Raw genomic sequence first — 25,795 nt, forward strand, 5'->3', positions numbered from 1 at the left:
TCAGAGGCGGGGGGGCAGGGTGAGTGCGGCGCGGGGTATAAGTAGAGGGTGCAGGAGGCGGTGCTTCCCCTTCTCCCCGGCGGTTAGTGCTGAGAGTGCGGAGTGTGTGCTCCGGCCTCGGAACACACATTTATTATTAAAAAAATCCAAAAAAATCTTAAAAAATCTTTTAAAAAACCAAAAAAAAATTTACAAAAAATCCGCGTCTCCCCCGCCGGAGACTTTTATTTTTTTTCTTCCTGTTTTATAAAATAACCCGGTGAAGCAACCGAGACCGACCCGCCCGCCCGCGGCCCCGCAGCAGCTCCAAGGAGGAACCAAGAGACCGAGGCCTTCCCGCTGCCCGGACCCGACACCGCCACCCTCGCTCCCCAGCCGGCAGCCGGCAGCCAGCAGCCAGCAGCCAGCAGCCAGCAGTCAGCAGCCAGCGGCAGCGGATCGACTCCGTTCTGCGGCTGTTGAGTAGTTTTCGATTCCGGTTGATTTTTGTCCCTCTGCGCTTGCCCCCGCTCCCCTCCCCCCGGCCCCGGCCCGCGACCCCAGCACTCGCTCTTCTCCTCTCACGGAAAGGTCGCGGCCTGTGGCCCTGCGGGCAGCCGTGCCGAGATGAACCCCAGCGCCCCCAGCTACCCCATGGCCTCGCTCTACGTGGGGGACCTACACCCCGACGTGACCGAGGCTATGCTCTATGAGAAGTTCAGCCCGGCCGGGCCCATCCTCTCCATCCGGGTCTGCAGGGACATGATCACCCGCCGCTCCTTGGGCTACGCGTATGTGAACTTCCAGCAGCCGGCAGACGGTGAGAGCCGGGCCCGACGGCGGGCGGGCGGCCATGAGAATCAGGCGGCGGCGGCGGGCTGGTTAGGCCGGCGGCCCGGGGGGAGGGGGCAGGAGGGCATGTCACCAGCCCTCCCCGGGGCCAGCGGGGCGAGGCTTGGGCGCCAGTACCCCGGTTCCCCGTGCCCGCAGGGACCCGCGCTGCCGGCAGCCGCACGCCCCTCGTACGCCGGGCCACTTCCTCCTTTGCGACCATTTTCTCGGCCTCAGCCGCTCTCAAACTTTAGGGTGATGACGCGCCGGGAGGGTGGGTGAGAATGGGTTCTAAAACGACGCTCCCGCCAGTAGCTGCGGGATTTTGGGGTGTTGAGCGCCGAGCCCCCTTTTCCGGTAATAGGTGGAGGCGCTCCCACCACCCGAGGCTCTTGCCGGCGCCCCAGGATGCCCCAGGAAGTGCATTTCGTTGCTCGAAAAATACCACGTGTTGAACCCTGTAACCTCACAGGCCCGAGGCCTGTTCCGGCTACTGGCCCAATCGCCTGGGGGAGCCTCGGGGACTTAGAATAAAGTTAATATGGTGGTCTGGTGGTGGTATCAGGCTTCTGATTCCGTTCTTAATAACTGGTCAGTGACTGATGGCTCTGGAAGTATAAACTACCAATGAGACGTGCATTGGGGTTTTTCCTCTAGTTCAGACATTTCTCACTCTTAACAGCCGGTTAGGAGGGAGGGGATGTGGAAGAGAACCCTTTTGGAGGCCATCATTTTCTCAGGCTATTTAGGTAGTTGTGATTTTTTTAATCGAGTTAATTTCGTAGTACTGGTAATTTATTTGGAATATTTTTTTCCCTCTGAAATAGTTTCTATGGTTTTGAGGGATTTTACTTAAAAATGCCGTCACCAATTTTGACTGGAAAATGTTACTTGTGAGTGTCGTCTGGACTGGACTGTTATGTGGCATTCTAATGGTGGTTTCCTTTTTTTTAAAGTAGTCCAGAATATCCATACATCATGGGGAATGATTGAGCACTAGAGTCAGCTTGAAATTTATGGGGAAAAAGATGCAGCTAACCTTGTATTTTTAAAGTAAAGTTAAACAGCTTGCAAAAAATCCAGAATTTGGCAAACAGATATGTGACCTGATAACTTGCCAGGATTTTTCTTTATATCTGGATGAATTGACTTGCAGAAGTCATTCTCACTTGATTTTATGGTCCACTTTTGCCCTTTTTTCCCCTGGCTACTTGAATATATGTCAAGTGTTACAAAATATAAAGAATTTATTTTTATTTTTGTAGGAAAGGCCTTAAAGGTGGAATTGAAACTTTATTTCATTAACAGATCTGGAGTTATTTAGTGATCAGCTTTTCACTAGGTAAAGTTACTGCTGAGATTTTTGGGTAGGCAGGCTATTGAGTGACAGCAAGCCCGAAGTTGTAAAACTGCACTGCAGGTTTTCTGCCCTTTTGCTCTGTAGGCAGTAGCTCCAAATGTCACTCCATAACGGTTCTTCCCAACTCTGGGCAAGATTTATCGCTGAATGAAAGATCAGGGAAGATAATTTTGGGCCAGGTAATCCCAAACTGAAGAGTTGTTAGAGAAAACTTGGACAAATTCTAGAGAGCGTGAAATGTAAACTTCTGAAAGTGGCTGTTATTCTTTCTAAATTTAACAATTTTAAATCTGAAAAAAACAATTTTTAAAATGTCTTGGGGTTGGAAAATTTGAACTTCAGGTTACCGTGGTTACAGAACACTCACTGTGTATTACCCATCTATTGCAGTAGACCAGTATTGTAACTACTCAAAAGAAGGTAACATTTTTCCATCTTCCATTAATTTAATTTCTATATATACAAATTATTGTCTTTCCAAATATTATTTTCAGTGGTTTCCGTTTATTTCTCCCCCTTATTTATTGCTACATTGATGTATTTGTAGAATAGCTTCTGAAAGTGACCAGTTTCCAATTTAACAGGAAGAGGTGACTCATTCAAAAGAAGCTCAAGCAAAGTCAGCTAAAAAAGGAGGGGAGCTGAGTAGGCGTGGTCAATTGATAAATGAGCTGACAGTTGTTTGTCACTATCTTCTAGAAACTAAAACTTTCATTTATAGAAAGAAGTGGCTGGAAAATTTGTCCTCTCACTAATTTTACAGTTAACACTAGCATGGAATTTGTGAAAATTGGTGTTTCAGGACTTCAAATGGACTGTATGTTCCCACTCTTTAGGGACTAGTCTTTTCTACTTAAGGATGTATTTTTCCATTTAGAGTCTAAACTTCTGTATAGGGCTTCCCTGGTGGCGCAGTGGTTGAGAGTCCACCTGCCAATACAGGGGACACGGGTTCGTGCCCCGGTCTGGGAAGATCCCACATGCTGCGGAGAGGGTGGGCCCGTGAGCCATGGCCACTGAGCCTGCGCGTCCGGAGCCTGTGCTCCGCAACGGGAGAGGCCACAACAGTGAGAGGCCCACGTACCACACACACAAAAAAAAGGATAAACTTCTGTATAAGTGTTTCTTTAATGGTACGGGTGCACATAATTTGATCCTTCATAGATGTAATCATAGGGTAGATTTTGAAATTTTCTAGCACTATTCAGAAATAATTGGTTAATCATCAGTTATTAAGTAAATGAATGATCTAAGATAAAATTGGTTTTATATGTAAATAAAGCATTAAAAGTGAATTGTGACTATCATAGACCTGGTATTTCAAAAGTTTTGTGTTACATAGCTAAGTACGTCCAACTTCACTTTAGTTTTGAAAGCCTGATTCAAGTCTTTCTGAATGGATAAAGCCTTTCTTTTTTTTTTTTTTTTTAAACATGGCCATAGGAATTGTGCCATGAATCACTGAAATCCCCCCAGTAAGTCAGGAATTTTTTTAGAAAATGGACTAATTTTTGTACAGTACTGACAGTGATAAGCAAGAAACAATTTTGACAAGTAATAGAGAAGTTAAAATGCTTTAAAATCCATAAACTGTTCTGCTTGTGGATAATCTACAATTGCTTACTGTCCTTTATATTGCTTTTAAGCAGATTGTGAAGGGGAATCTCGGTTTTACAGTTGACTAGGAACAAAAAGGTGCTTTTAAATTTCATGGCAATTAAAGGAAGAGGTTGTTGCAGAAATAAGTTCTTAACGATACGTCATCCATTAACAAATTAACGTGGGAAATCTGGGGTTTTTTCATATTTGTCTTCTCTTTTTGCGTTGTACAGTTTAAATCTAGATTGGTATGAGGTACCAGTCATCCAGCCATCTTGAAGTTTAAAGGGGTAAGAGGGACCATGTGCTCTACTGTTCCCTCCACAATAGTTTATATAATTTTAAGTGGGCTATGAAAGTTTTGAAATAATATTTATTTTGAAAATGTCCTTCCTGCAGCGGAGCGTGCTTTGGACACCATGAATTTTGATGTTATAAAGGGCAAGCCAGTACGCATTATGTGGTCTCAGCGTGATCCATCACTTCGCAAAAGTGGAGTGGGCAACATATTCATTAAAAATTTGGACAAATCCATTGATAATAAAGCACTGTATGATACATTTTCTGCTTTTGGTAACATCCTTTCATGTAAGGTAAGCAAAAATATGACAGGTAAACATACTTACAGTGTTTTAGTTACTTGTAGTTTATTCCTTAAGATAGCAACCATGCTCTCTGTTAATGGATATCTTTATTTCCCAAATGCCCAGGTTAGGTAGCTGACAGGTTATCTCTGAGTACTGGAAAAATGCTAAATCAATAGCAAGTAATGAAAAATTATTACATATTTTTCCCTAGGTGGTTTGTGATGAAAATGGTTCCAAGGGTTATGGATTTGTGCATTTTGAGACACAAGAAGCAGCTGAAAGAGCTATTGAAAAAATGAATGGGATGCTTCTAAATGATCGCAAAGTGTAAGTATAAATATTTAGTTAATCATTCTTCAAATGCTTTTAATAGTTCAATTCATGCATTTTACAAGTAATATATTTGTGCTCTTAGAAGAGATACAGCTAAAGTGAAAATTAATAAACCACATCTTGGTAGATTTTATAATTGTCTTTTCTCCACATTCAGTGTAACATACAAGTAACAGTGAATTAATACAGCTGGTCAGCATTCAAACAGAAAAGAAACAGCAGAAGATAGGTATGCTGGAATATCAAGCTTTTTCAAAAATAAGTGCATATTAGTTGAAAAACTAGAAATCCAGGCAGAAACTTAAGCATAATTCCCAAGGTAGTAATTAGCCCCTTTTACATTCAAAGCTGAAGCCTAAAATAACTTGCCTGTATTTACATGCTGGTATGACATAAACTGCGATACAAACCCAGTGGTCTAAATTCAGAGCCCAGGGTGACTCTCTGCTTGGCTTTACTCCCACAGTTTATTGATGGAGTTTAAAGATTGTCATAATTGTTGTTTCAACACCTTTTGGCTCCCTTCCCCATGTAAAGATAAATTGTCATTAAACCAGAAGTCTTCATGATTAATCTTTTCTGAAATAAACTTGTTCTTAAAAGTTGCAAACTTTTAAAATAATGACACTGATAAAACCTCTATAAGACTTTCTGCTACAAGTTGTAAAAATACAGATTTTGTGAGCCTAAAGACATTACAAATCTCAATTTTATCTTCAATGCCAGTGGATTTTGCTTAATTAGGCAAATTCAGCTGTGAGGTCACATTGTAAGTGAGCTGTGAGCTCATGTAAACTGCAGTGATGGCACGCAACTTGGGTTTGGTTCTTACAGGTCAACTGCGTCACTCTTAAGGTGCGGTTCTCATAAATCTGCATCAAGTGGGATGGTCAGTCTGTACATGGAGGAGTCATGCACACGGTGTTACTGTTTGAGTTCCATCAATTACATGATTAAGGAAAGACTGTAGTATGTAAAGAACCCCATACAAGTCTAAGAAAACCAGCAACTCCTCAATGGGAACAATGTTTACAAGGGCTAATTCTTAAAAGTAATACATCTTTAAATGAGAAAAATGTTCAGCATCATTAGTATTCAGAGATGAAGCTATCTTTTGCCTGTCAGCAGTGCTTTAGGGGAAAAAAAAGAATGGCTACCACTGGTGGAGGTCTAGATTAAACAAAGAACTTGATTTATTGCTGTTTTTTGAGTATAAAATGATATAACCCTTTTTGGAAAGCAGTTTGTAGGTATAAACTTAAGATCATTTATATACCTTTCGAGCTGCCATGATTTCTGCAACTCTATCCTAAGAACAAATAACAAAGTTTCATAACGTTGCGGCATTATTTACAAAAGAAAGTTTTGTTGTCCACAATGGAATATCATGTTCCCACTGAGAACTTATAAAACTAATTGCATGGAGAAGCAGCACCGTATGGGTGGGGGGAGGTGTGGGGTGCGGCTAAAGGAATAAAATGTAGGTGTCTCCTATGGAAAGGAATTGTGCTGGACTAACGTTCTTAAGCGCAGAGAACAAAAAGGCCTACGAAAAGTCAGTCATGATTTGGGTGGGATTATGGGCGATGGTTTTTTTTGTTTTTTTCTTTTTAAGAAGATGTTGGGGGTAGGAGTTTATTAATTAATTAATTTATTTTTGCTGTGTTGGGTCTTTGTTTCTGTGGGAAGGCTTTCTCTAGGTGTGGCAGGCGGGGGCCTCTTAGTATCACGGCCTCTCTTGTTGCGGAGCACAACCTCCAGAAGCGCAGGCTCAGTAGTTGTGGCTCACGGACCTAGTTGCTCCGCGGGATGTGGGATCCTCTCAGACCAGGGCTCGAACCTGTGTCCCCTGCATTGGCAGGCAGACTCTCAACCACTGCACCACCAGGGAAGCCCCTGGGTGATGGTTTTTTGATGTATATTATATTGTTTAATGACACATGTACTACTTTTAGGGAAATCCTCAATTTTTAAAACACGTTTTGTTGACAGTGCTGCAAAGAAATTTGTTCCAGGCTGTTGTATGTTAGAGTACAGAACTCGGTAGCTTAAATTTATATTTTAGGAGATTGCAAACGAAGTGCAAGAGCCATGTTGAAACAGCAACGATAAAAGCTTTTCTGTTTTTTCACTGGCGTGGTGCAGGCATACTCCACTAGTCTGTATTGCTGGACGTAATCTTCTTAACCCTAGGTTAGCTAGAAGGAAGGGAGAGGAGTGTGTATTAAGAAAAATGTTCTTTTTCGTGATTATAGTTAAGAGGTCTGTTCTCACATTTCACTTAAGGCCCTATTTCTGTTTTATAGTTTGCTTTTTATTAGAGATTCTGAAATTATCAGTAACTATTACAGAGTCAACCATCAGGCTTAATTAACCTGAACTTCATAAAATAGAACCTAATTTTATAGTTCTTATCTATTTTATTAGATTTGTTGGACGATTTAAGTCTCGTAAGGAACGAGAAGCAGAACTCGGAGCTAGGGCAAAAGAGTTCACCAATGTTTACATCAAGAATTTTGGAGAAGACATGGATGACGAGCGCCTTAAGGATCTCTTTGGCAAGTTTGGTAATGTGTCTGAATTAAATTTTTATACTCAGTTCTGAGTAATTGTTCAATGTTAGTTTTGGCTAATACTTTGTACTAAAAAAGTAAATGGGACTTCACATATTTTAAAATATTGTAGTTACTTGGATTAAGCTACTGATAGTCCATTATACTTAGCATATAAATAGAATTCTATCCAGTTTAAAGGTTAATAGCATTGTATTAGCACCGTAAGGTGTGACTGTGTAATTGGAACAGATCTTAAAAGCTTTTGCTATGTTAAGAAATGTGCTGGATTTATGCACTAACAGATCCCGTCTCATCAGAGGCATTGCATGAGACACAGCCAACTTAGGTTGGAGTGTAGTCTTTACTTATGGGACGGGAAAGCTGGCCAGCTTTGGGATATTTGGCCAGTCTCAGCATCATGTTTGAGCAATTTAAAATAATGACTTCTAAAGACAAAGATCCAGATTTTCCCATGAAGTGTGTAACTGGTCTCACTTTAGATAGTTGTGTAGCTGATCAGAAAATGAACTTTAAATTGTACCCTTGCAGGTGATTTACTTGCCCCTTACCTTTGCTTTCCTTTTTGTTTAACTTAAATAGGTGTCCCTTTTTAAAAGCATCTCAAATCATAAAGAATGTGAGGACATCTAATACTTTACTATTGCCAAGCTGGCATGCCACATTGAACCCTCTAAACAGTTGATAAGTGCCCATACATCTTGCAGATTCTCTGTAATCAGATGTGATGTGTAATCTTTTTTCCCTACCTACCTGAGATAATACTTAGCACTTCTGTTAAGTCTGTTTTATTTGAGGGAGTGGTGGGGGAATATGTGTCTTCAGAAACATGCCACCTCCTCCAGGTGCTTCTGCTATGTCAAAGGTCAAACCCCGTGTTTCCTCTTCTACTCCTTGTTGAAAATCAAGTGGGCCAAGGCTTAAAAATTCTTAAAGAAAAACAAATTGTTTTAAAATAATGCATCTGTTTTGTACTGATGCTAAGAATAAAACTTCATCATCATTTACATTTGTCTAAAACATATCTCCTTAAATGGAAGGAGGAGTGTTTCAGGGAATAGAGTATTAACTTAGCTTCTTAGTAGAAATAAAGGGTCTTTAAGAGAATATTTAGTGCCCATGGTGGGAGAGAAGAGGGTGGTTATAGGAGGAATAAATTTCTGGAGGCTTGGAGTTTTTTTTAATCTCCATTTTTATATTTTTTTCATGGCTTTGTTTGTGTATTGAAACTTGAAATGTATAAACTAAATGTTGTATGGAATATCTTTGAATCATTAAAAAAATTTTTTTTAGGACCTGCCTTAAGTGTGAAAGTAATGACTGATGAGAGTGGAAAATCCAAAGGTTTTGGATTTGTAAGCTTTGAAAGGCATGAAGATGCACAGAAAGTAAGACTTAAAATATACTAACCAAAGGCAGTGTGGGTTTTTCTGTATTTTATAGTAAGACGTGGGGGTATAAAGTTGAGTTGCTCTTGCATTGAAATACACGTGCGTACCAACGGCTAGTCTACATGTTCATCTCCACATATATTGTTTTGAATTACTTGCATTTTATATATTTTGAGGGTATAAATTGAAAACCTCTGTTGTCTTAAAACCTCAAAGTTTAGTTTTTATGGTGGGTACATCTTTAGCTTTTATAATCTAACAAATTTTCTTTATTGTTAAAAAATGAATTTATATATTGCAAGTTAGTAATTAAAATTTTGTGGTCTTTGTAAGGCTGTGGATGAGATGAACGGAAAGGAGCTCAATGGAAAACAAATTTACGTTGGTCGAGCCCAGAAAAAAGTGGAAAGACAGACGGAACTTAAGCGCAAATTTGAACAGATGAAGCAAGATAGGATCACCAGATACCAGGTTCATTATTAACTGAACGAGCAAAAATAAGACAGGGATGAGGAAACCTATTTTATGTTCATTTCAGTTACTGACAGGTAACTGGAGGGTTTGAGAGGGGAAAAGGAGAGGAAATATGGGATAAGATAATAGGAAGTATGCTTAAGTACCACTATGGTTTTCTTTTTCCTTTTTCTAAATTTTTTTTTCTTTATTTTAGGGTGTTAACCTTTATGTGAAAAATCTCGATGATGGTATTGATGATGAACGTCTCCGGAAAGAGTTTTCTCCGTTCGGTACAATCACTAGTGCAAAGGTAAAGCATATGATGCACTTTTCTTTTTTTTCTTTTTTTTTTTTGCGGTGCGCGGGCCTCTCACTGTTGTGGCCTCTCCCGTTGCGGAGCACAGGCTCCGGACGTGCAGGCCCAGCGGCCATGGCTCACGGGCCCAGCCGCTCCGCGGCACGTGGGATCTTCCCGGACCAGGGCACGAACCCGCGTCCCCTGCATCGGCAGGTGGACTCTCAACCACTGCACTACCAGGGAAGCCCAATGCACTTTTTTTTTAAGATTTGGGGAAAATCCATGCCCATGGATATATGTATATAAATTTTATATTTCATATGGAGTGTTTTTCTTTATAAATGAATGGTCAAATAGTTTTTGCTTTTCTCTAAAAAATCAGCCTTTCAGTTTTCAGAAAATCATATCTTTGCTTCATTACTTCAAAAACTTACATTCAGGGCTTCCCTGGCGGGGTGAGAGGCCCGCGTACCGGGGAAAAAAAAAAAAAACAACATATTCAGATTTGAAGTGGCTGGAAAGGTTGCATTTGATGACCATAGTGGTTTATCATCACATGATATGCACTGTTCTGTACTCTGTTAAACTAGTTATTTTACTGGTTAAAGAAAGCAATTTATTAGGGAACTGTAATTGTTACTATTTGAGCTAATCTATACTTGCTTACAGAATTCACTCTGGGGAGTCAAACTTAAAGCCCCCTAACAGTAAAGGTAGAGATCATGTTTGCTTTTACTTGAAATCAGAAATTAAGAAATACAACAGTAAGATTCTAGTTTAAATTCTGGAATTTTGATATAAGAACCTCTGCTTTAGGTGTTTTTTCTGGTGTCCATGGCCCAAGAATCCTTCTGTATTTAAAGTTCTGTATGTATGTACCTTGAGGGGTGGGAAGAGTATGTAAAACTTTAAACAGATTCTCAAAAGAGTAGAGGAAAAGTTAAAACTGGGTGCTCTGGAGTGACCTCCTGGCTGATCTTTCTATTCTGCAACCCCATTGACCAAGGGAACTTCTACGAGAGAATGTTAAGGGGCATAGTAGAGGAATACACATAAAAATGCAAGTGAGGTAGTTGTGTTCTGTTTCATTCAGCCTGTGCTTTTGTAAAAGAACCTGGAGTATGATAGAATCTATTCCTGAGTTTGTTTATCCTCAGTATGTTCCCTGAAAATCACTTAAATTGAATATTGTGTGTCAGTTTGTTTTGAATGTATGAAGAAGCATGCATGTTTTACAAAGGAGGGTCTTTTTTAAGTCCTTTTCAAAAAGTCCTTTGTGGATCATATCGCTGTTGGCAAGGAGGTGAAAAGGTTTCGCAGGAATTCTGGGAGAGGAGGTCATTATGTTAATTTGATAATGCTTGCTGAAAAACAAATTGGTCAAGACAGAAGTGTAAAAAGGTGACCCCTCCATTTTTCATTTTCAGTCTTCAAAAGGAGTTTGGTTGGCCTTTCCAGATAATTTTCCATGCTTGTATACTTTTTGTATACATATAAACAGTTTTTATAAAACAGGATCATAGTATACCTATTCTGCAACTTGTCTTTTTACTTAACAGATCTAGGTTCGTATTTATTGCAGGCATTTGCTCATTTTTTGCTAAGGGCTGAATATTCATGGTACAGATGTACCATAACGTATTCTCCTGTGCCTGTGTTATTGGTCATTTGGTGTGCTTTGCATGCCAACACTGTTAGACCCACCACTCTAATAAACATCTTTATACATATATTTTTGCACACACACCAGTATTTCTGGAGTTCAAGAATTGAAGTTTCTGGTTAGTGGGTGTGTGTGTATTTAAAATTCATACAACTGAATTGTCCCCAAAAGGCTGAACAAATTAAATTACTACTAGTCTTGTCAATTTAGTAGAAAGTGGTATGCATCTTTTTAAATGAGATGTACTTTTTATGTGTTTACTTGTTTAGCCTATTCTTTGCATATTTTTATACTGCGTTGGTTATCTTTACTGATTTAGGGGAAATTTCACGTCAGCGCTTTGTTTTATGTTGCAAGTATTTTCTCTAAGTCTTCCACTTAGGACTTTGGGGGTCTTGTGTCATCTTAGTTGCCCTTAGTTGCCCTGTATTTTTGCATCTTATGTTCAGATACAGAATCTTATCTGGCAGTTTGATGTTTTTCAATGTGATGTGAGTAAGAGCTGTAAGTTAATTCAAAATTATCCCTTTGTACCACGTACTAGATAGTCCAAAGTCCGTCTTTTCCCCACTGTTTTAAAATGTAAGCTTTAACATAAGAAGTTCCCATAATTGCATGGGTATGTTTCTGGACTCTTTTTTGAGATATAATTGACATAAACATACTCAAGTATATAACATAATTGTTTGATAGTTGTATATATTGCAAAGTGATCACAATAAGTCTAGTTAACATTCATTACAAAACATTTTTTTTCTTGTAATGGTAACTGTAAAGATCTACTCTCAGCAACTTTCAGATGTATAATACAGTATTATCTGTAGTGCCCATGCTGTACAATACGACCCCATGACTTGCTTTATACGTGGGAGTTGGTACTTTTTAGCTACCTTCACCCCCGTACCTCTCTGGCAACTACCAGTCTGTTCTCTGTATCCACTGCAAAGTGATCACAATAAGCCTAGTTAACATTCATTACAAAACATTTTTTTTTCTTGTAATGGTAACTGTAAAGATCTACTCTCAGCAACTTTCAGATGTATAATACAGTATTATCTGTAGTGCCCATGCTGTACAATACGACCCCATGACTTGCTTTATACGTGGGAGTTGGTACTTTTTAGCTACCTTCACCCCCGTACCTCTCTGGCAACTACCAGTCTGTTCTCTGTATCCTTGAGCCCAGTTGTTTTGTTGTTTTGATTCTGCATTTATGTAAGATCATTGGTCTCTGTTTGATCGCTGTTTTGTTTGTTCTGTGCCACCAGCATGCTGCTTAATGTAGCTGTATAGCACGCTTATGTATATTGCAAGGCTACTGAGAAGTTCTTCGCATCTCCTCGTTGCTTGTTTAAAAGATTTTGAGTCATTGTGAGCTTCCTGAATATTGTTTATACCCCAATATTTATGGCCCTTATGGTCTTGAATGTGAAAGTTTAATTTTGAAATGTGGATACTATGATATTCAACTGTTTTTTCCTCCCCTCTAACGAGTAATGAAAGCATCTTGTCAGCTCGAATTGCTAAATAGTCAAATTTTAATTGTGCATGTTTTTAGTGGTGCTAAAATTTAGTAGGCCTTGATTGTATTTAGAAATTAAACCTTAATATTGAAAATCTAAAACTTTAACAAAGTTGCTATTGGACCTCCACCCCTTTACTTCTTTTGCTTGGCTGGGATAATGCATGCATGTAGTTTACCCTTAATATTTGGATATCAAGGGAAAAATTGTGGGAAAAAATGATGAAAGCATTGACAGGGTTTAGTTAAATGTGAGTCGGTGGCTATAGTTGATACTCTGCTTTTTGTGCCTCATCTACCATTGCATTAATCATGTGTTTTCTTCCACTTTCTTTTAATAGGTTATGATGGAGGGTGGTCGCAGCAAAGGATTTGGATTTGTGTGTTTCTCCTCCCCAGAAGAAGCCACTAAAGCAGTTACAGAAATGAATGGTAGAATTGTGGCCACCAAGCCATTGTATGTAGCTTTAGCTCAGCGCAAAGAAGAGCGCCAGGCTCACCTCACTAACCAGTATATGCAGAGAATGGCAAGTGTAAGAGCTGTGCCCAACCCTGTAATCAACCCCTACCAGCCAGCACCTCCTTCAGGTTACTTCATGGCAGCTATCCCACAGGTAGGTTTTAGAAGAGAACAAAAAGCTCGTGAAGGTTTTCCTCTTCAGTCATCTTTAATGTTTTGTGCCCCCACTAAAAAATAAATAAAGCCCTAAGATGAAGAGATGTTAATTATGATTGGATTTGAAAAATGCTTAGAGTGTGAGGACCTGCTAAATGTTTTGAGTGCATACCTAGTTGCATTATTTGCTTTTTTCTTGAGCTGATACATTTGCTTGCTTTCTACAGACTCAGAACCGTGCTGCATACTATCCTCCTAGCCAAATTGCTCAACTAAGACCAAGTCCTCGCTGGACTGCTCAGGGTGCCAGACCTCATCGTAAGCTTTTTTTTTTTTTTTAAGGTTGCAAAGTATTTGAACTAAAAACATAAATGAGGCGAATTAGCTGTTATATCCCAATGGTATATTAGCTCTTGCTTTTTATAGTTTATTTTTATGGGTGTTCATTTTGGGGATCCTAGCATTTTGTTTTTAAAAAAACATTGTAAAATGTTTCACCATTCCTTAAGACAGCAATATCTATGCCGTTTTGATTTTCCTTTATGACAAGTTTGGGAATGCATCCAACTCAATTTCATATTTGGTTAGGCAGTAGTTTTAAAAGATCTTGTTCCATGTATGAGGACCAGGGTCCAGGCATTTTCAGCCTTATCCTGTGGAATAGTGCTGTATTGCAGGAACACTTAGAATCAGGTTCATGTATCATATTTAGATATTTTAATAAGTACTTGTCCTTGTATGAATGAAAACTTTTTATTTACTGATGCTCTGATATGATTAAGTCTGGAGAAATGGCATATAGGAGCCTAAGCTTTTAAAAATGGTTTGTGTATGTTTGGTCATCTATAGCCTTTTGTGCAAACCTCAGCTCTGAAAAAGCGGCATGAACACTTGGTGAGTTTCTCCCAGTTAATGTGTGTTCGTATCTTTAAACATAGCATTCCAAAATATGCCCGGTGCTATCCGCCCAGCCGCTCCTAGACCACCATTTAGTACTATGAGACCAGCTTCTTCACAGGTTCCACGAGTCATGTCTACACAGCGTGTTGGTGAGTCTTAACCCTTCCTGTAAAAGTTGGTCTCCAATTTTAAATAGCAAGATAAATACGAAAATCTTTTTATTTTTTTTAGCTAACACATCAACACAGACAATGGGTCCACGTCCTGCAGCTGCTGCAGCTGCAGCTACTCCTGCTGTTCGCACCGTTCCACAGTATAAATACGCTGCGGGAGTTCGCAATCCTCAACAACATCTTAACGCACAGCCACAAGTTACCATGCAGCAGGTGTGGATTTAGTGATTTCTTTATAAAGAGGACCGTCCTTGATCTCAGTCAAAGACATTGAAGACAACTGTATGATATATGAGAGCTTAAGCTATGTAGAATATCTTGTTGAGGTGCCACTAATTGATAGTATGTAAAAATGTCTTCTATGTGCTATATTCTAGGAACTAGATAAGCATTCAGCAGTCCCTCATCCTGAATTACTTACGTGAGAGTTTTGTCTGGCATAGTTGTAAGAAAGGGTGAAATAAGTTTAGTTTGTGAGATTTGGCTTACCTTTTTCTTTTTGACCCTAGGACCAAAATCGTTGTTGATCATAGAAGTATGATTCCAAAGAATACTCCAGATAAAAAAGAAAATTCAACATCCCCTGTGCTTACAATACTTGAGCACTTAGGTGTTTGTTAGTATAGCTACCTTAGACTCTATTTCCGAATCACTCAGCTTCTATTTATGTTTAGATTACAGTCTTTATCCAGTTAATTTCCAATGATGGCTGTATTTGTACTTGCCATTACTTCTGTACTTTTTAAACTTAGGAATTCTCCCGTTTTCTTTCTAGCCTGCTGTTCATGTACAAGGTCAGGAACCTTTGACTGCTTCCATGTTGGCATCTGCCCCTCCTCAAGAACAGAAGCAAATGTTGGGTAAGTACCTTTGTCCCACCTAGTCAGTTATAGAGACACTAGAAAATAGGAAGACATTTAGACCTCCTCTGTACCTAAAAATGACAGCTAGGGTGGCAGGATGTGCATTGGCATGAATGGTTATGATGGCACAGTTTGTCTGCCTGGAAAAGCTATTAAAATGTTGCCTTTGGTGGACAGCATAATAGGGCATTGCTTGCCATGTACCCTGCCACATTTTTGGAAGAAGGAATTTGAACCAAATGAGTAAACCACTTTGATTTTGCCTGAGTACAGATTTAACATTTTAATAGTAAACATAGCTTCAGTTCATCTTTTTTTTTTGGCAAACTGACAGCTGCCAAGAAGTAATTGCCTTGTGGTAGATCTTAATCCGTTTTATAGATCTTAATCCGTTTTATAGCAATCTTCTCATGAAAGATACTGAAGTGGTGGATTATGGGTTAGCATTTATTTGCTGTGTACAAAAGATTCTTAAACCCCAGTTTTAATATGGTAGATGCCTTAAAAATGTTTTGTTTTTTTGATTGGAGTGTTTGAATGTTTTTGTTCCTAGGTGAACGGCTCTTTCCTCTAATTCAAGCCATGCACCCTACTCTTGCTGGTAAAATCACTGGCATGTTGTTGGAGATTGAAAATTCAGAATTTCTTCATATGCTTGAGTCTCCAGAGTCTCTCCGTTCTAAAGTAATTTAAATTTTATCATTTATCTAGTAGCTTCTTATAGTACATATTCCAGGATGTTTTGTAGGAACTTAATTTTTCTAGGACATTTATAAGTGCTTTATACAAGTCATGCACAGTTCTAAGAGTTTTATAAATATTAATTGAAAATCCTAATAATAACCTATGGTGCTGTTATCACCATTTTATACACGGGGAAACTGAAGCATAGAGAGGTTAAGTAATTTGCCCAGTGCTCACAAAGCAGCTAGTGAATGGCAGAGCTTGGTTTCAGATCCAGTCACTGTAACTCCAGCGTTCATGCTGTCTTAACTGTGCTGCGTCTTTACTGGAGAAAGGGATGTTTGCTGATATTTCTCAACTTTGGGGGCTTTTTGGTGGGGAGAGTTAAGAAGTGCAAGAGGTTCATAATTCTAGAACAGTGGTGGCATGGAACCCAAAAGATACGGATATAGTTGGAATGTTTTTCGATAAAGGTTGTTTCCACTTTCACCTGAGGAAAGGAATTTGCCTTTGTTGGACATTTGTTTGTTGTCCATTTGAAATTATTGTCTAATTATTATTTTTCAGAACCAGTTTCTCTTTTTTTCAGGTTGATGAAGCTGTAGCTGTACTACAAGCCCACCAAGCAAAAGAGGCTGCCCAGAAAGCAGTTAACAGTGCCACTGGGGTTCCAACTGTTTAAAGTGAGCCTGCCCCCTATGTTTGTTTCTTATTTTAACAGCTTGAGCATATTTTGAAACATAGCAAAAACTCATTTTACCATTAATTCAAATGCATTGCAAATTTTTCGAAGAGAAATAGAGATACAGAGGAATTAAAGGGAACTTTACCTGTTACCCTGGTATTAACTTGAATTTTTAAGATCAGAGCCCTTTCAAGCATTTTGTATAGTAATTTGTATTAAATGGCTGTAATAGGGATTGGCCCTGTATAGCTATTCTTGGAGGTCTTTTCATAGCTTAATACATTTTCTTGGGTGGCAGTGATGACAGTTGCCTTTTGGCCTCTGCTGTTGCCTTTCGTTAGCCCCAGGAAATGGGCTGATGTAGCTGTGTAGCCAAAGCCAGGGATGGGCAAAGCTTTTCTGTAAAATAGGAAATAGTTGGGGCTTTGGGGGCCGTGGTACGTGTTGAAGCTACTCTGCTCCACCGTTAGTGTGAGAACAGCCACAGACAACATGTAAACCAGTGGGTATGGCTGTGGTCCAGTGGAGCTTTACAGAAGCAGCCTGTAAACAGGCTGAATTTGGCCAAGGGCTTTACATAAGTGTCAGTATTGGTCCTGTTATTTTTCTTGTTTTGTTAAAATATTTGACATACAACAGTGTGTAAATTTAAGGTGTGTAACATGTTAATTGGATACATTTATATATTGTAATATGACTGCCATTATAGCTATAGTTAGCATCTCTGTCACTTAGGTAAAGATCCTTTCTTTTTAGTGGTTGGAATCATTAAATTCTGTCTCATAAATTTGATGATTATAACCTTTTTCCCCCCCACATTTACAGATGATCAGGGACCATGAAAAGAAACTCGTGCTTCACCGAAGAAAAATACCTAAACATCGAAAAACTTAAATATTATGGAAAAAAAACATTGCAAAATATAAAATAAATAAAAAAAGGAAAGGAAACTTTGAACCTTATGTACCGAGCAAATGCCAGGTCTAGCAACATAATGCTAGTCCTAGATTACTTACTGATTTAAAAACAACAAAAAAAAAAACAAAAAAATAGTAAAATATAAAAACAAATTAATGTTTTATAGACCCTGGGAAAAAGAATTTTCAGCAAAGTACAAAAATTTAAAGCATTCCTTTCTTTAATTTTGTAATTCTTTACTGTGGCATATCTCAGAATGTCACTTCTGTTTTAAATAACAGAATTGATAACTGAGCAAGGAAACGTAATTTGGATTATAAAATTCTTGCTTTAATAAAAATTCCTTAAACAGTGCACAGTGATGTTATGCTATTTTATTTCTCTTTGTAATTAATTGGCTTGGGTAAATAGGTGATAAGCTGGGATTGGTGTAAGAACCTCTTTCATGAGAAAGTACTTCAGAGGTTTCTTAATTTTATGAAAAAGAGACATAAGACAATGTCTGTAATGCAGTTTATGAATTTAGATTTCCATGTGAGTTCTTGAATCGAGGCATATATTTTATTTGTTAAATGACCTAAACGTCTTTTTGAGATGATGCCAGTATATGACTGACTATGTTAAGGTTTCTAGGCTGGCAGATAACTAGCTTAAACTCTCATTTATGTGGTATAAAACAGTAACAACTACTGTATTCGTTGGATAGGGTATAGATAACAGAAAAATTACACTGAAGACTAGACGTATTAAGTGTACAAAGTTTAGGATTCGTTTTTTTAAGCCTTTTTAGAAGTCCTTTAATTTGATGATGGTGACTTATCTCAATGTAATACCTTATCACCCAAAGTACTTGTGAATAATGAAGATACAGGGCTTCTACATCTAGAGAACAGATGTAGAAGATCAGGAATGGGGCCCAGGATACATGCATTAGACCAGATATTCCTGGCCATTTCAATGCACTTTAGAGAATGGCCTAGTTTTAACTCTATTCCATTCTCTACATATTGCTGCCAGAGTTAGCTTTCTAAGTTGCATATCTGGTTATCTCATCACCATGCTAGAATGATCTCAGCTCTAAGCTCTCTCACCTTTGGGAGCAAATAAATAAATCCAAATAAAACCTTGGCTGTGACAATGGCAGCCCTCCCTCCCTGCATGTTGAAGCATTATGATGCTTCTGTACCTGGAATGCTTTTCACCTTGGCTTCATTTGGAACCGGATATACCCAAACCCCACCTCCTAGCCCATGGCTTAAATCAGTGCGCCTAGTAGGCATTACAGTGATGATTTTGTATTTTGCCTGGCCGTTGTCCTATTCTGACAGTTTGCTGAGATGAAAACAATCTTTGAGTCACCATGAAAGCGTTCCTCAGTGTTTAGGAAGGCAGAGGAATATATACTATGTTTCTCAAAATTTGACTACAAAATGGTTCAAGCCTGTAGGTTTTAAAGCAACTTCTAAGATGCCTCAAGCTAAAGTTCTCACAGTTGGAAACCATTCCAAATCTAGAGTTACAGATAGGGTTTGCACAGACAGTAGTTTGCTTTATACACTGGATAGCTGGAATTCGGTATTTCTTGTGTGATAGGAAGATAACTCATTTCTATTTTTGAAATGTCTGTTTTCTTAGAGGAGGCCGCAAAACTCAAGTAGTTGTCTGTGATCTACTTGCAGGAATTGACATCAAAAAAAGTCTTCATTATTTGATGATTTGTATTTGCAAATTCACTAAAAGTTACTTGTAACCCCAAAAGTCTACTTGTGCAAACAGTAGATTTCAGTCATTTGTAGACATGCACAGGGCATCAAATTTTGAGTCACCTGAAATGCACATGTTCCCAGCTGAGGTCAAAAAAGTCTGCCTTGTTGTTTCAGCTCTCATAAACAAGTATCCTTTTCAAGGTCATTCGTGTGTGTGTGTGTGTGTGTGTGTGTTTTAAATGACACATAAAGCTATGTATGAGTTGATGAAAGTGTGACAGGCTCACAGGTATCTAACCCTGTTATTTCCCCTAGGAGCAGTGATTCAATATTAACTAATTTCAGTGTTAACAAGACTTCACAAAACAATCTCCACAATTAATGAGGACTAGTGTCTGTTAAATGTATGGCTCATCATCGACAGAAGTTATTTTAAACCACCTAACTTCATGCAGGATTTGAGGTGAAGCAGAAGGCGGCAGCTGACACTATACCGTATGTAAGGCATATGTACGGCTGCTTCTATTGGAAGGTCTGAGATAAATTAAATTGATTACGTTTTTCTGTGGGTAGTAGATATATAATGGCTATTTGGAAACTGCTTTTTTAGCCTAGAGTCTCCTTTTCTCCAATTCATGTACAGTAAGACTTGCATGGATAAAACAAGCTAACGTAATGCGACTTTACAGAATGCTACCTTTGATTATACTTACTACTTCTCTCCTATCAGACTAATGGATCACAAGTGAATGAGTGACGTTTTGGAGAGTACTTTGAAATTTTCTTACCCTTGACGTAAAACTATGGTCCCTATTCATTTGCAGTGAGTAAATGACTGAAGAGGAGGACCTGGATAGTTGTGCTTTATAAGTGCATTCTCCCTGTAAGACCAGTTCTCATGGAAACAAAATCAGAAGTTTGGTTCAAGTTGGAAGCAAAGTGGGTAGAGCTGGCCACCTCTGACCAGCCGTGATGGTCTGACGCATGCAGCTTTGCTGGAGAGCAGTACTACACTGATGAGTTCTGGCCTCCCTTTTTCTAGGCTTCACATTGACTCTCTTCTGTGAATATAACATATCTTCAATTAGACAATCTAGTTAAATTGAAGGGTTTTTTAGTTAGTTTGATACATCTTGGATGTTGCTGTGTCTTCTCAGCCACCTGGTTGCAAGTACTATGTGCAAACGTGGCAGAATAAGAAGGTAACTTTCAAATTTTACATGTTACCTTATTTACCTTTTTATCTGTCCACAATTGCAAGTTTGTGGGCGGGGCGGGGGGAATTGTCTTATCTGCAAAGGCAGAGAAACATGCAGTTTATTTACTGACGTTACTGACATATTCCCCAGAAAACGTGAAACAGGTTATTCATTAGCCTAAACTGACATTCCCTCTGTAGAGAAAAGGCTCTTTACATTGGAAATCAAGAATCTCTTAGATCCACAAAATAAGTAATAAGTTGATAAGGTAAACACGAGCAGATTTGTGATTGGTGATGGGGTTCTGTTTCTGTGTACCCCCAGCCCCAAGTAAAATGTGGTACTTGGAATATTTTATTTTGATTTTCAAATTGCTAAGTAAACGTGCCAGACTGACATCCAAAAAGTTAATATTTCCCAAACTACTGAAGACATTTTGACCATTTTCTTGTAATAGCATAAAAAGTTACAGTGATGTAAAAAAATGACTCAGATACTAAATTGTATACTAAAAACATCCTTTCAATTTTTAAACTTGTTAAATCTCATTTTTTGTAAGTAATCATTTGCAAATGTTGGTGATTATTTACAATACCAATTATGATACAATGATAATTTGGTGGTACCATAATTATGGGCAGCAACAAAAATCGCGAAATAAGTGTCTGAGGAATGGAGATCATGTGCAGTAAGAGACGGCGGTTATGGACACCTCTGTAGAGCAGGGATTCTTTTTTTTTTTTGAGCAGGTATTCTTAAGATGGGTGGGTCATTGTTTGAAAATCGGAATTTCTTTAAACACTGAAAAGCTTGCTTTTGAATTTTGAGCATGTGCTACATGTTCACTTACCAAGTGAACTCTTTACATGCACTATATCTAATTCTTATTACCATCCTATAAGTTTGATTCAATCATATTCTCATTCTACAGATGACGAAACTAAAGCTTCCAGTTTTGTGACTTGCCCAGAGTCACACAGTAAGTTGTAGTGAAGCTAGGATTAGAATCCAGACCTACAGTTCGTGCTCTCAGGTTCTCTGTAAACTGCCTATGAACTACGAAAATGTAAAGTTCCATAAAATCTCAGATGCTCGGGCTACCTTCAGCCTGGGCGTGGTAGATGGGATGATACAGGTATATCAAAGCACATGGGAGTAAGCCAAAACATAAAGGTGCTTTTTTGTTTTCACAGTTTAGGGCAGTCAAAAAACAGGGAAAGAGTCATTATTTAGAAAGTTAAAAAAGAGGTCTTTGACCAAGCTGAGCCTAAAATTCTAAATCAGAATATTTTCCTTCTGAGCATGTTGGACTGCCTGGGAATAGCAGACATTTCCTTTATCAACCCTGTGATCATTTTTCTGAGCTTGTTCATAATTCTCATTCTAGGTTTCCTTGGAATTGTAAATGGACTTAACCAAAACCTTTAAATTATCCTGAGTTTTTATAAAATTTGTGGAATAAACTTCTGACCCTGTATTGTACTTCTGTGCCAATTAGGAAGATGTCAACCTTTTCTCAGCAGTTATTAGCAAATAGATAAAATGCCACTGGCTGCTGCTAAAGAAGAAATTTCCAACAAATTAGGTATGTTTATTTAAGTAACGTACTGCCAGTGAGTGGCAAAGCCAAATCTAGAACTCCAGGCTTTCTGACTCGAGTCTGTGCTATTAACTTTCATTTTGTTTTGGTTTAGTTTTTATTTCTCTTGCTAATCCTTTAAGGTGAAAAAACTTTGACAGGAATTCTTTGTATTTTCTTTACCAATTATTTTAATGGATAACAACTTGTAAAGACAGATTTTTTTTTTTTTTGGTCATCATTTAAACTTAGTTTTCACCTGGTCTCAGAGATCACTGAAGTGATGTCAGAATCATGGCAGTCTTAGTCATTCTTTTCTCTCTCCTTTTATAATAACAACTAACTAGACCTCCATAATAGAACAGAAGTGCCTCTGCACATTACACCAAGGGGCACACCAGCCCACCTGTGCAAAAATAACAGGCCCGTAGTAACGGCTGTGGATCCATGGGGTTTGGTGAACCTGCCCTACCCACCACCACTTGCCATGATGGGGGAAAAAAGCCTGGAGAGCGCAAAACTGGGCAGATATTCACAGGTGAGAGAGAACTGGTGGAAGTCCAGCCTGCCTTGGGAGACTACAGCACACCATCAGAACAGCATAGACACAGAGATGAGTTTGGATGCAGAGAAGAGGGAAGTACTCACACAGGCAGCTGCCTTCCCCAAGAGTGCACTGCAAGGGGCTGGGCTTTTGGTGGCAGCAGTGGCAACCTGTAAGGTAGAGGAAGTGGAAAGTGGGGACCTCACCCGTAGAGAAGGTAGAAGGTAGGTGGAGAGCAAAAGTGGTGAATGAATGTCTGACTACCACAGTTGAGCAGAGTGGCTCGAGAAACCCATCTCTGTCCAGCAGCACCAAGTTTTCTGAGAACAGACATCCGTGACTGGAGAGGAAAGAGAAAGGTAAGGATATCAAAGGGCATTAAAGGAGCATTTCCTGGTGTCTGCTTCAGGACTTTAACAGAAAGTCCACCAACAAACCTCTGGGAGTATTCCACTCAAGGGTCCTCCCACCAGGCTGTGGGCATCATCATTGCCTCAAGTGCCAGACTCATCCCCACCCCACTGTACTGCCAATTCCTTGTGCACACTCCTGAATGCATCCCAAGAGCTAGCTCCAGTAGATACAGAGGATGCCCAGATAACAGGTCAAGCTCGGGGTGCAAGGGAGAAAGCCACAAACTTGAGCTTTAGAACCACAGTCTGAAATACAAAAGAAAGGATTCCAGTAGCCAGCCTGTTGAACTGTAAGAACCAAAGAGGACATAAAACCTTAGTTAAGGTGACTGCTGCTTCAAATGTGAAAGCAGGAGTTCGTACCTACAAACATGAATAAAGTATGGTGTCACAAAAAGAAAAATAATTCTCCACCAACTGAACACAAGGCATGGTAGATTGCAATCTAACTGTTAAAGAATTCAAAATAGCTTTGATGAAGACGTTCACTGAGCTACAAGAATAAGATAATTCAATGAACTAGGGAATAGAATGAATAGAAGGAGGTTTTTGTAAAATTAATTTTTATTTTATATTGGGGTATAGTTGATCTACAATGTGTTAGTTTCAGATGTACAGCAAAGTAGTTCAGTTATGGAAGGAATTCTTTAACAAAGATTTAAATTATGAAAATGAACCAAATTCTGGAGCTGAAGAATTAAATAAATAGATGAATGCAATAGAGAGCATCAGTAACAGGACAGACCAGATGGAAAAGAGAAAATGTGACTTGGAGAATAAGAATATAGGAATAATTCAGTTAGAAGAGGAAAGAACTAAGATCTAAAAAGAGTGAAAAAATCTTACGAGAGTTAATTGAATTCAATATGAAAGACAAGATTAATTGGTGTACCAGAAAGAGAAGAGAGAGATAAGAAGACATTATTTAAGGAAAAGCTGAGAACTTCCCAGAACCTGGACATACATACCATAAAGCTAATAGAATAGCCTATTACTTCAATGCAAAAAGACCTTCTCCAACACACATAATGAAACTGTTAAAAATCAATGATATAGAATCTTAAAGGCAGACAAGGAGGAGAAAAGTAACCTACAAAGGAACCCCCATTAGGCAAGCAGTGGATCTCTCAGCAAAAACTCTACAGGCCAGGAGCGAGTGAAATGACATATTCAAAGTGTGGAAAGATTAAAAAAATACCAGCCAAGAATACATCAGGCAAAGTTATCCTTCAGATATTAAGGAAAAATACTCTCAGACAAAAGCTGAGGGAATTCACCAACACTAGACCTGCCTTGCAAAAAATGCTCAAAGGAGTTTTTAAAGTTGAAATTAACATGCTAATTAGAGACATGAAAACATGAAAGTATACAATACTCTGGGAAAGGTGAAAAATAGAAAACTCAATATTAGAATGGTGTGTTAACCATTTAACTATAGTATAAAGGTTAAAGGAAAAGAGTATTTAAAAATAGCTACTATCATTTGTTAATGAATACACAGCATAAAAGAGGTAAATTAGAACATCAGAAATATAAAAGGGGAGGAACAAAAGGGTAGAGCCTTATATATAAAGACATATATGAAGACATATGAAGATACGTTGCTATCAGCATAAAAAGGACTGTTTTATCTATGAGATGTTTTAAGTAAGCCTTATGGTAAACACAAAGCAAAAAATCTAGAGTAGATTCAGGAAACAAAAGCAGGGGAGAGGAGGCAGAGCATACCACCATGGAAAACTGACAAAGGTAGGCAGAAAGGGAGGGAAAAATAAACAATGGAGATACAAAACAACCAGAAGTCTAACAATAAGATGGCAGTAGTAGGTCCTTACATATCAATAATCACTCTAAATGTAAATGCATTGAATTCACCAATCAAAAGACCACATGGCTGGATGGATTAAAAAAAAAAAAGACCCAAATATATGCACTACCTGAAGGAGACTCATCTCAGCCCTAAAGACACATAGGCTCAAAGTTGAAGGGATGGAAAAAGATATTCCACGTAAGTGGAGACCAAAAGAAAGCAAGGGCAATCATATCAGACAAAATAGACTAAGCCAAAACCAGTAATGAGACAAAAATGGTCATTATATGATGATAAAGTGGTCAATACATCAAGAAGATATAATAATCATAAAACTATATGCACCCAACATTGGAGCACCTTATATATATTAAGCAAATACTAACAGATCTGAAGGGAGAAATAGACAACAATACAGTAATAGTAGGGGACTTCAATACCCCACCATCAGCAATTGATAGATCATCCCCACAAATGTTAAGAAAACACTGGAACCATACTTTCAACCAAATTGATTAACAGACATATAGAACATTTCATCCAACAGCAGCAGAATACATTTTGTTATAAGTGCACACGGAACATTCTCCAGGATAGATCATATATTAGGCCACAAAACAAGTCTTTATAAACTTGAGAAGATCGAAATCATCTAACTTTTGTGATCACAACAGTAAACTAAAAACAAGAGGAAAGCTGGAAAATCAACCTGTGAAAAGTAAACAACATATTTCTGAATAACCAATGAGTCGAAGAAATCAAAAGGGAAATAAAAAATTATCTTAAATGAAAGCACAGCATATCAAATCCTGTGCTGCAATAGTTCTGAGAGGAAGGTTTAAAGCAATAAATGTATACATTAATACATTAGAAAGATCTCCAATAAACAACCTAACTTGACAAGGAACAACTTCAGAAGAAGAACAAATTAAGCCTGAAATAAACAAAAGGAAGGAAATAATAATATCAGAGTGGTAATAAGTGAAATAGAGACCAGATAAAAATAGAAAGGATCAACACAACTAAGTGCTGGTTTTTCTGAAAGATAAACAAAATCAAATCTTCAGCTAGAATAAGAACATGAGAGCAGACTCAAATAAAATTAGAAATGAA

The 25,795-nt window shown here is 38.5% G+C and overlaps 1 protein-coding gene across 2 annotated transcripts; it reads left to right on the top strand.

Annotated features, from left to right (window-relative positions):
• Nucleotides 1–58: 58 nt before the first annotated feature.
• On the top strand, nucleotides 59–17,785 carry PABPC1 (poly(A) binding protein cytoplasmic 1). Of its 2 annotated transcripts, none has more exons than XM_024756565.1 (15): nucleotides 59–799; nucleotides 4,169–4,362; nucleotides 4,568–4,683; nucleotides 7,117–7,256; nucleotides 8,556–8,650; nucleotides 8,987–9,124; nucleotides 9,324–9,419; nucleotides 12,934–13,206; nucleotides 13,436–13,526; nucleotides 14,147–14,257; nucleotides 14,340–14,494; nucleotides 15,057–15,141; nucleotides 15,698–15,828; nucleotides 16,418–16,511; nucleotides 17,339–17,785. In XM_024756565.1, exons 1-14 carry the CDS (start codon nucleotides 607–609, stop codon nucleotides 16,508–16,510), a joined length of 1,911 nt encoding a protein of 636 aa, XP_024612333.1. In that variant the 5' UTR covers nucleotides 59–606; the 3' UTR covers nucleotide 16,511; nucleotides 17,339–17,785. The 2 variants fall into 2 exon arrangements, with proteins under 2 accessions (XP_024612333.1, XP_024612334.1); XM_024756566.1 differs by having other exon boundaries at nucleotides 7,117–7,247.
• Nucleotides 17,786–25,795: the final 8,010 nt, after the last annotated feature.

Source organism: Neophocaena asiaeorientalis, unplaced genomic scaffold (assembly GCF_003031525.2).
Source record: "Neophocaena asiaeorientalis asiaeorientalis breed wild unplaced genomic scaffold, Neophocaena_asiaeorientalis_V1.1 scaffold29, whole genome shotgun sequence".
NCBI classification, from domain to species: domain Eukaryota; kingdom Metazoa; phylum Chordata; class Mammalia; order Artiodactyla; family Phocoenidae; genus Neophocaena; species Neophocaena asiaeorientalis.

Coding starts and splice junctions, on each gene's coding strand:
- PABPC1 (XM_024756565.1), top strand. CDS start 607: ATGAACCCCAGCGCCCCCAGCTACCCCATGGCCTCGCTCTACGTGGGG. Junction 4,363..4,567: donor GTAACATCCTTTCATGTAAG/GTAAGCAAAAAT, acceptor ATTTTTCCCTAG/GTGGTTTGTGATGAAAATGG. Junction 13,527..14,146: donor TCAGGGTGCCAGACCTCATC/GTAAGCTTTTTT, acceptor CTTTAAACATAG/CATTCCAAAATATGCCCGGT.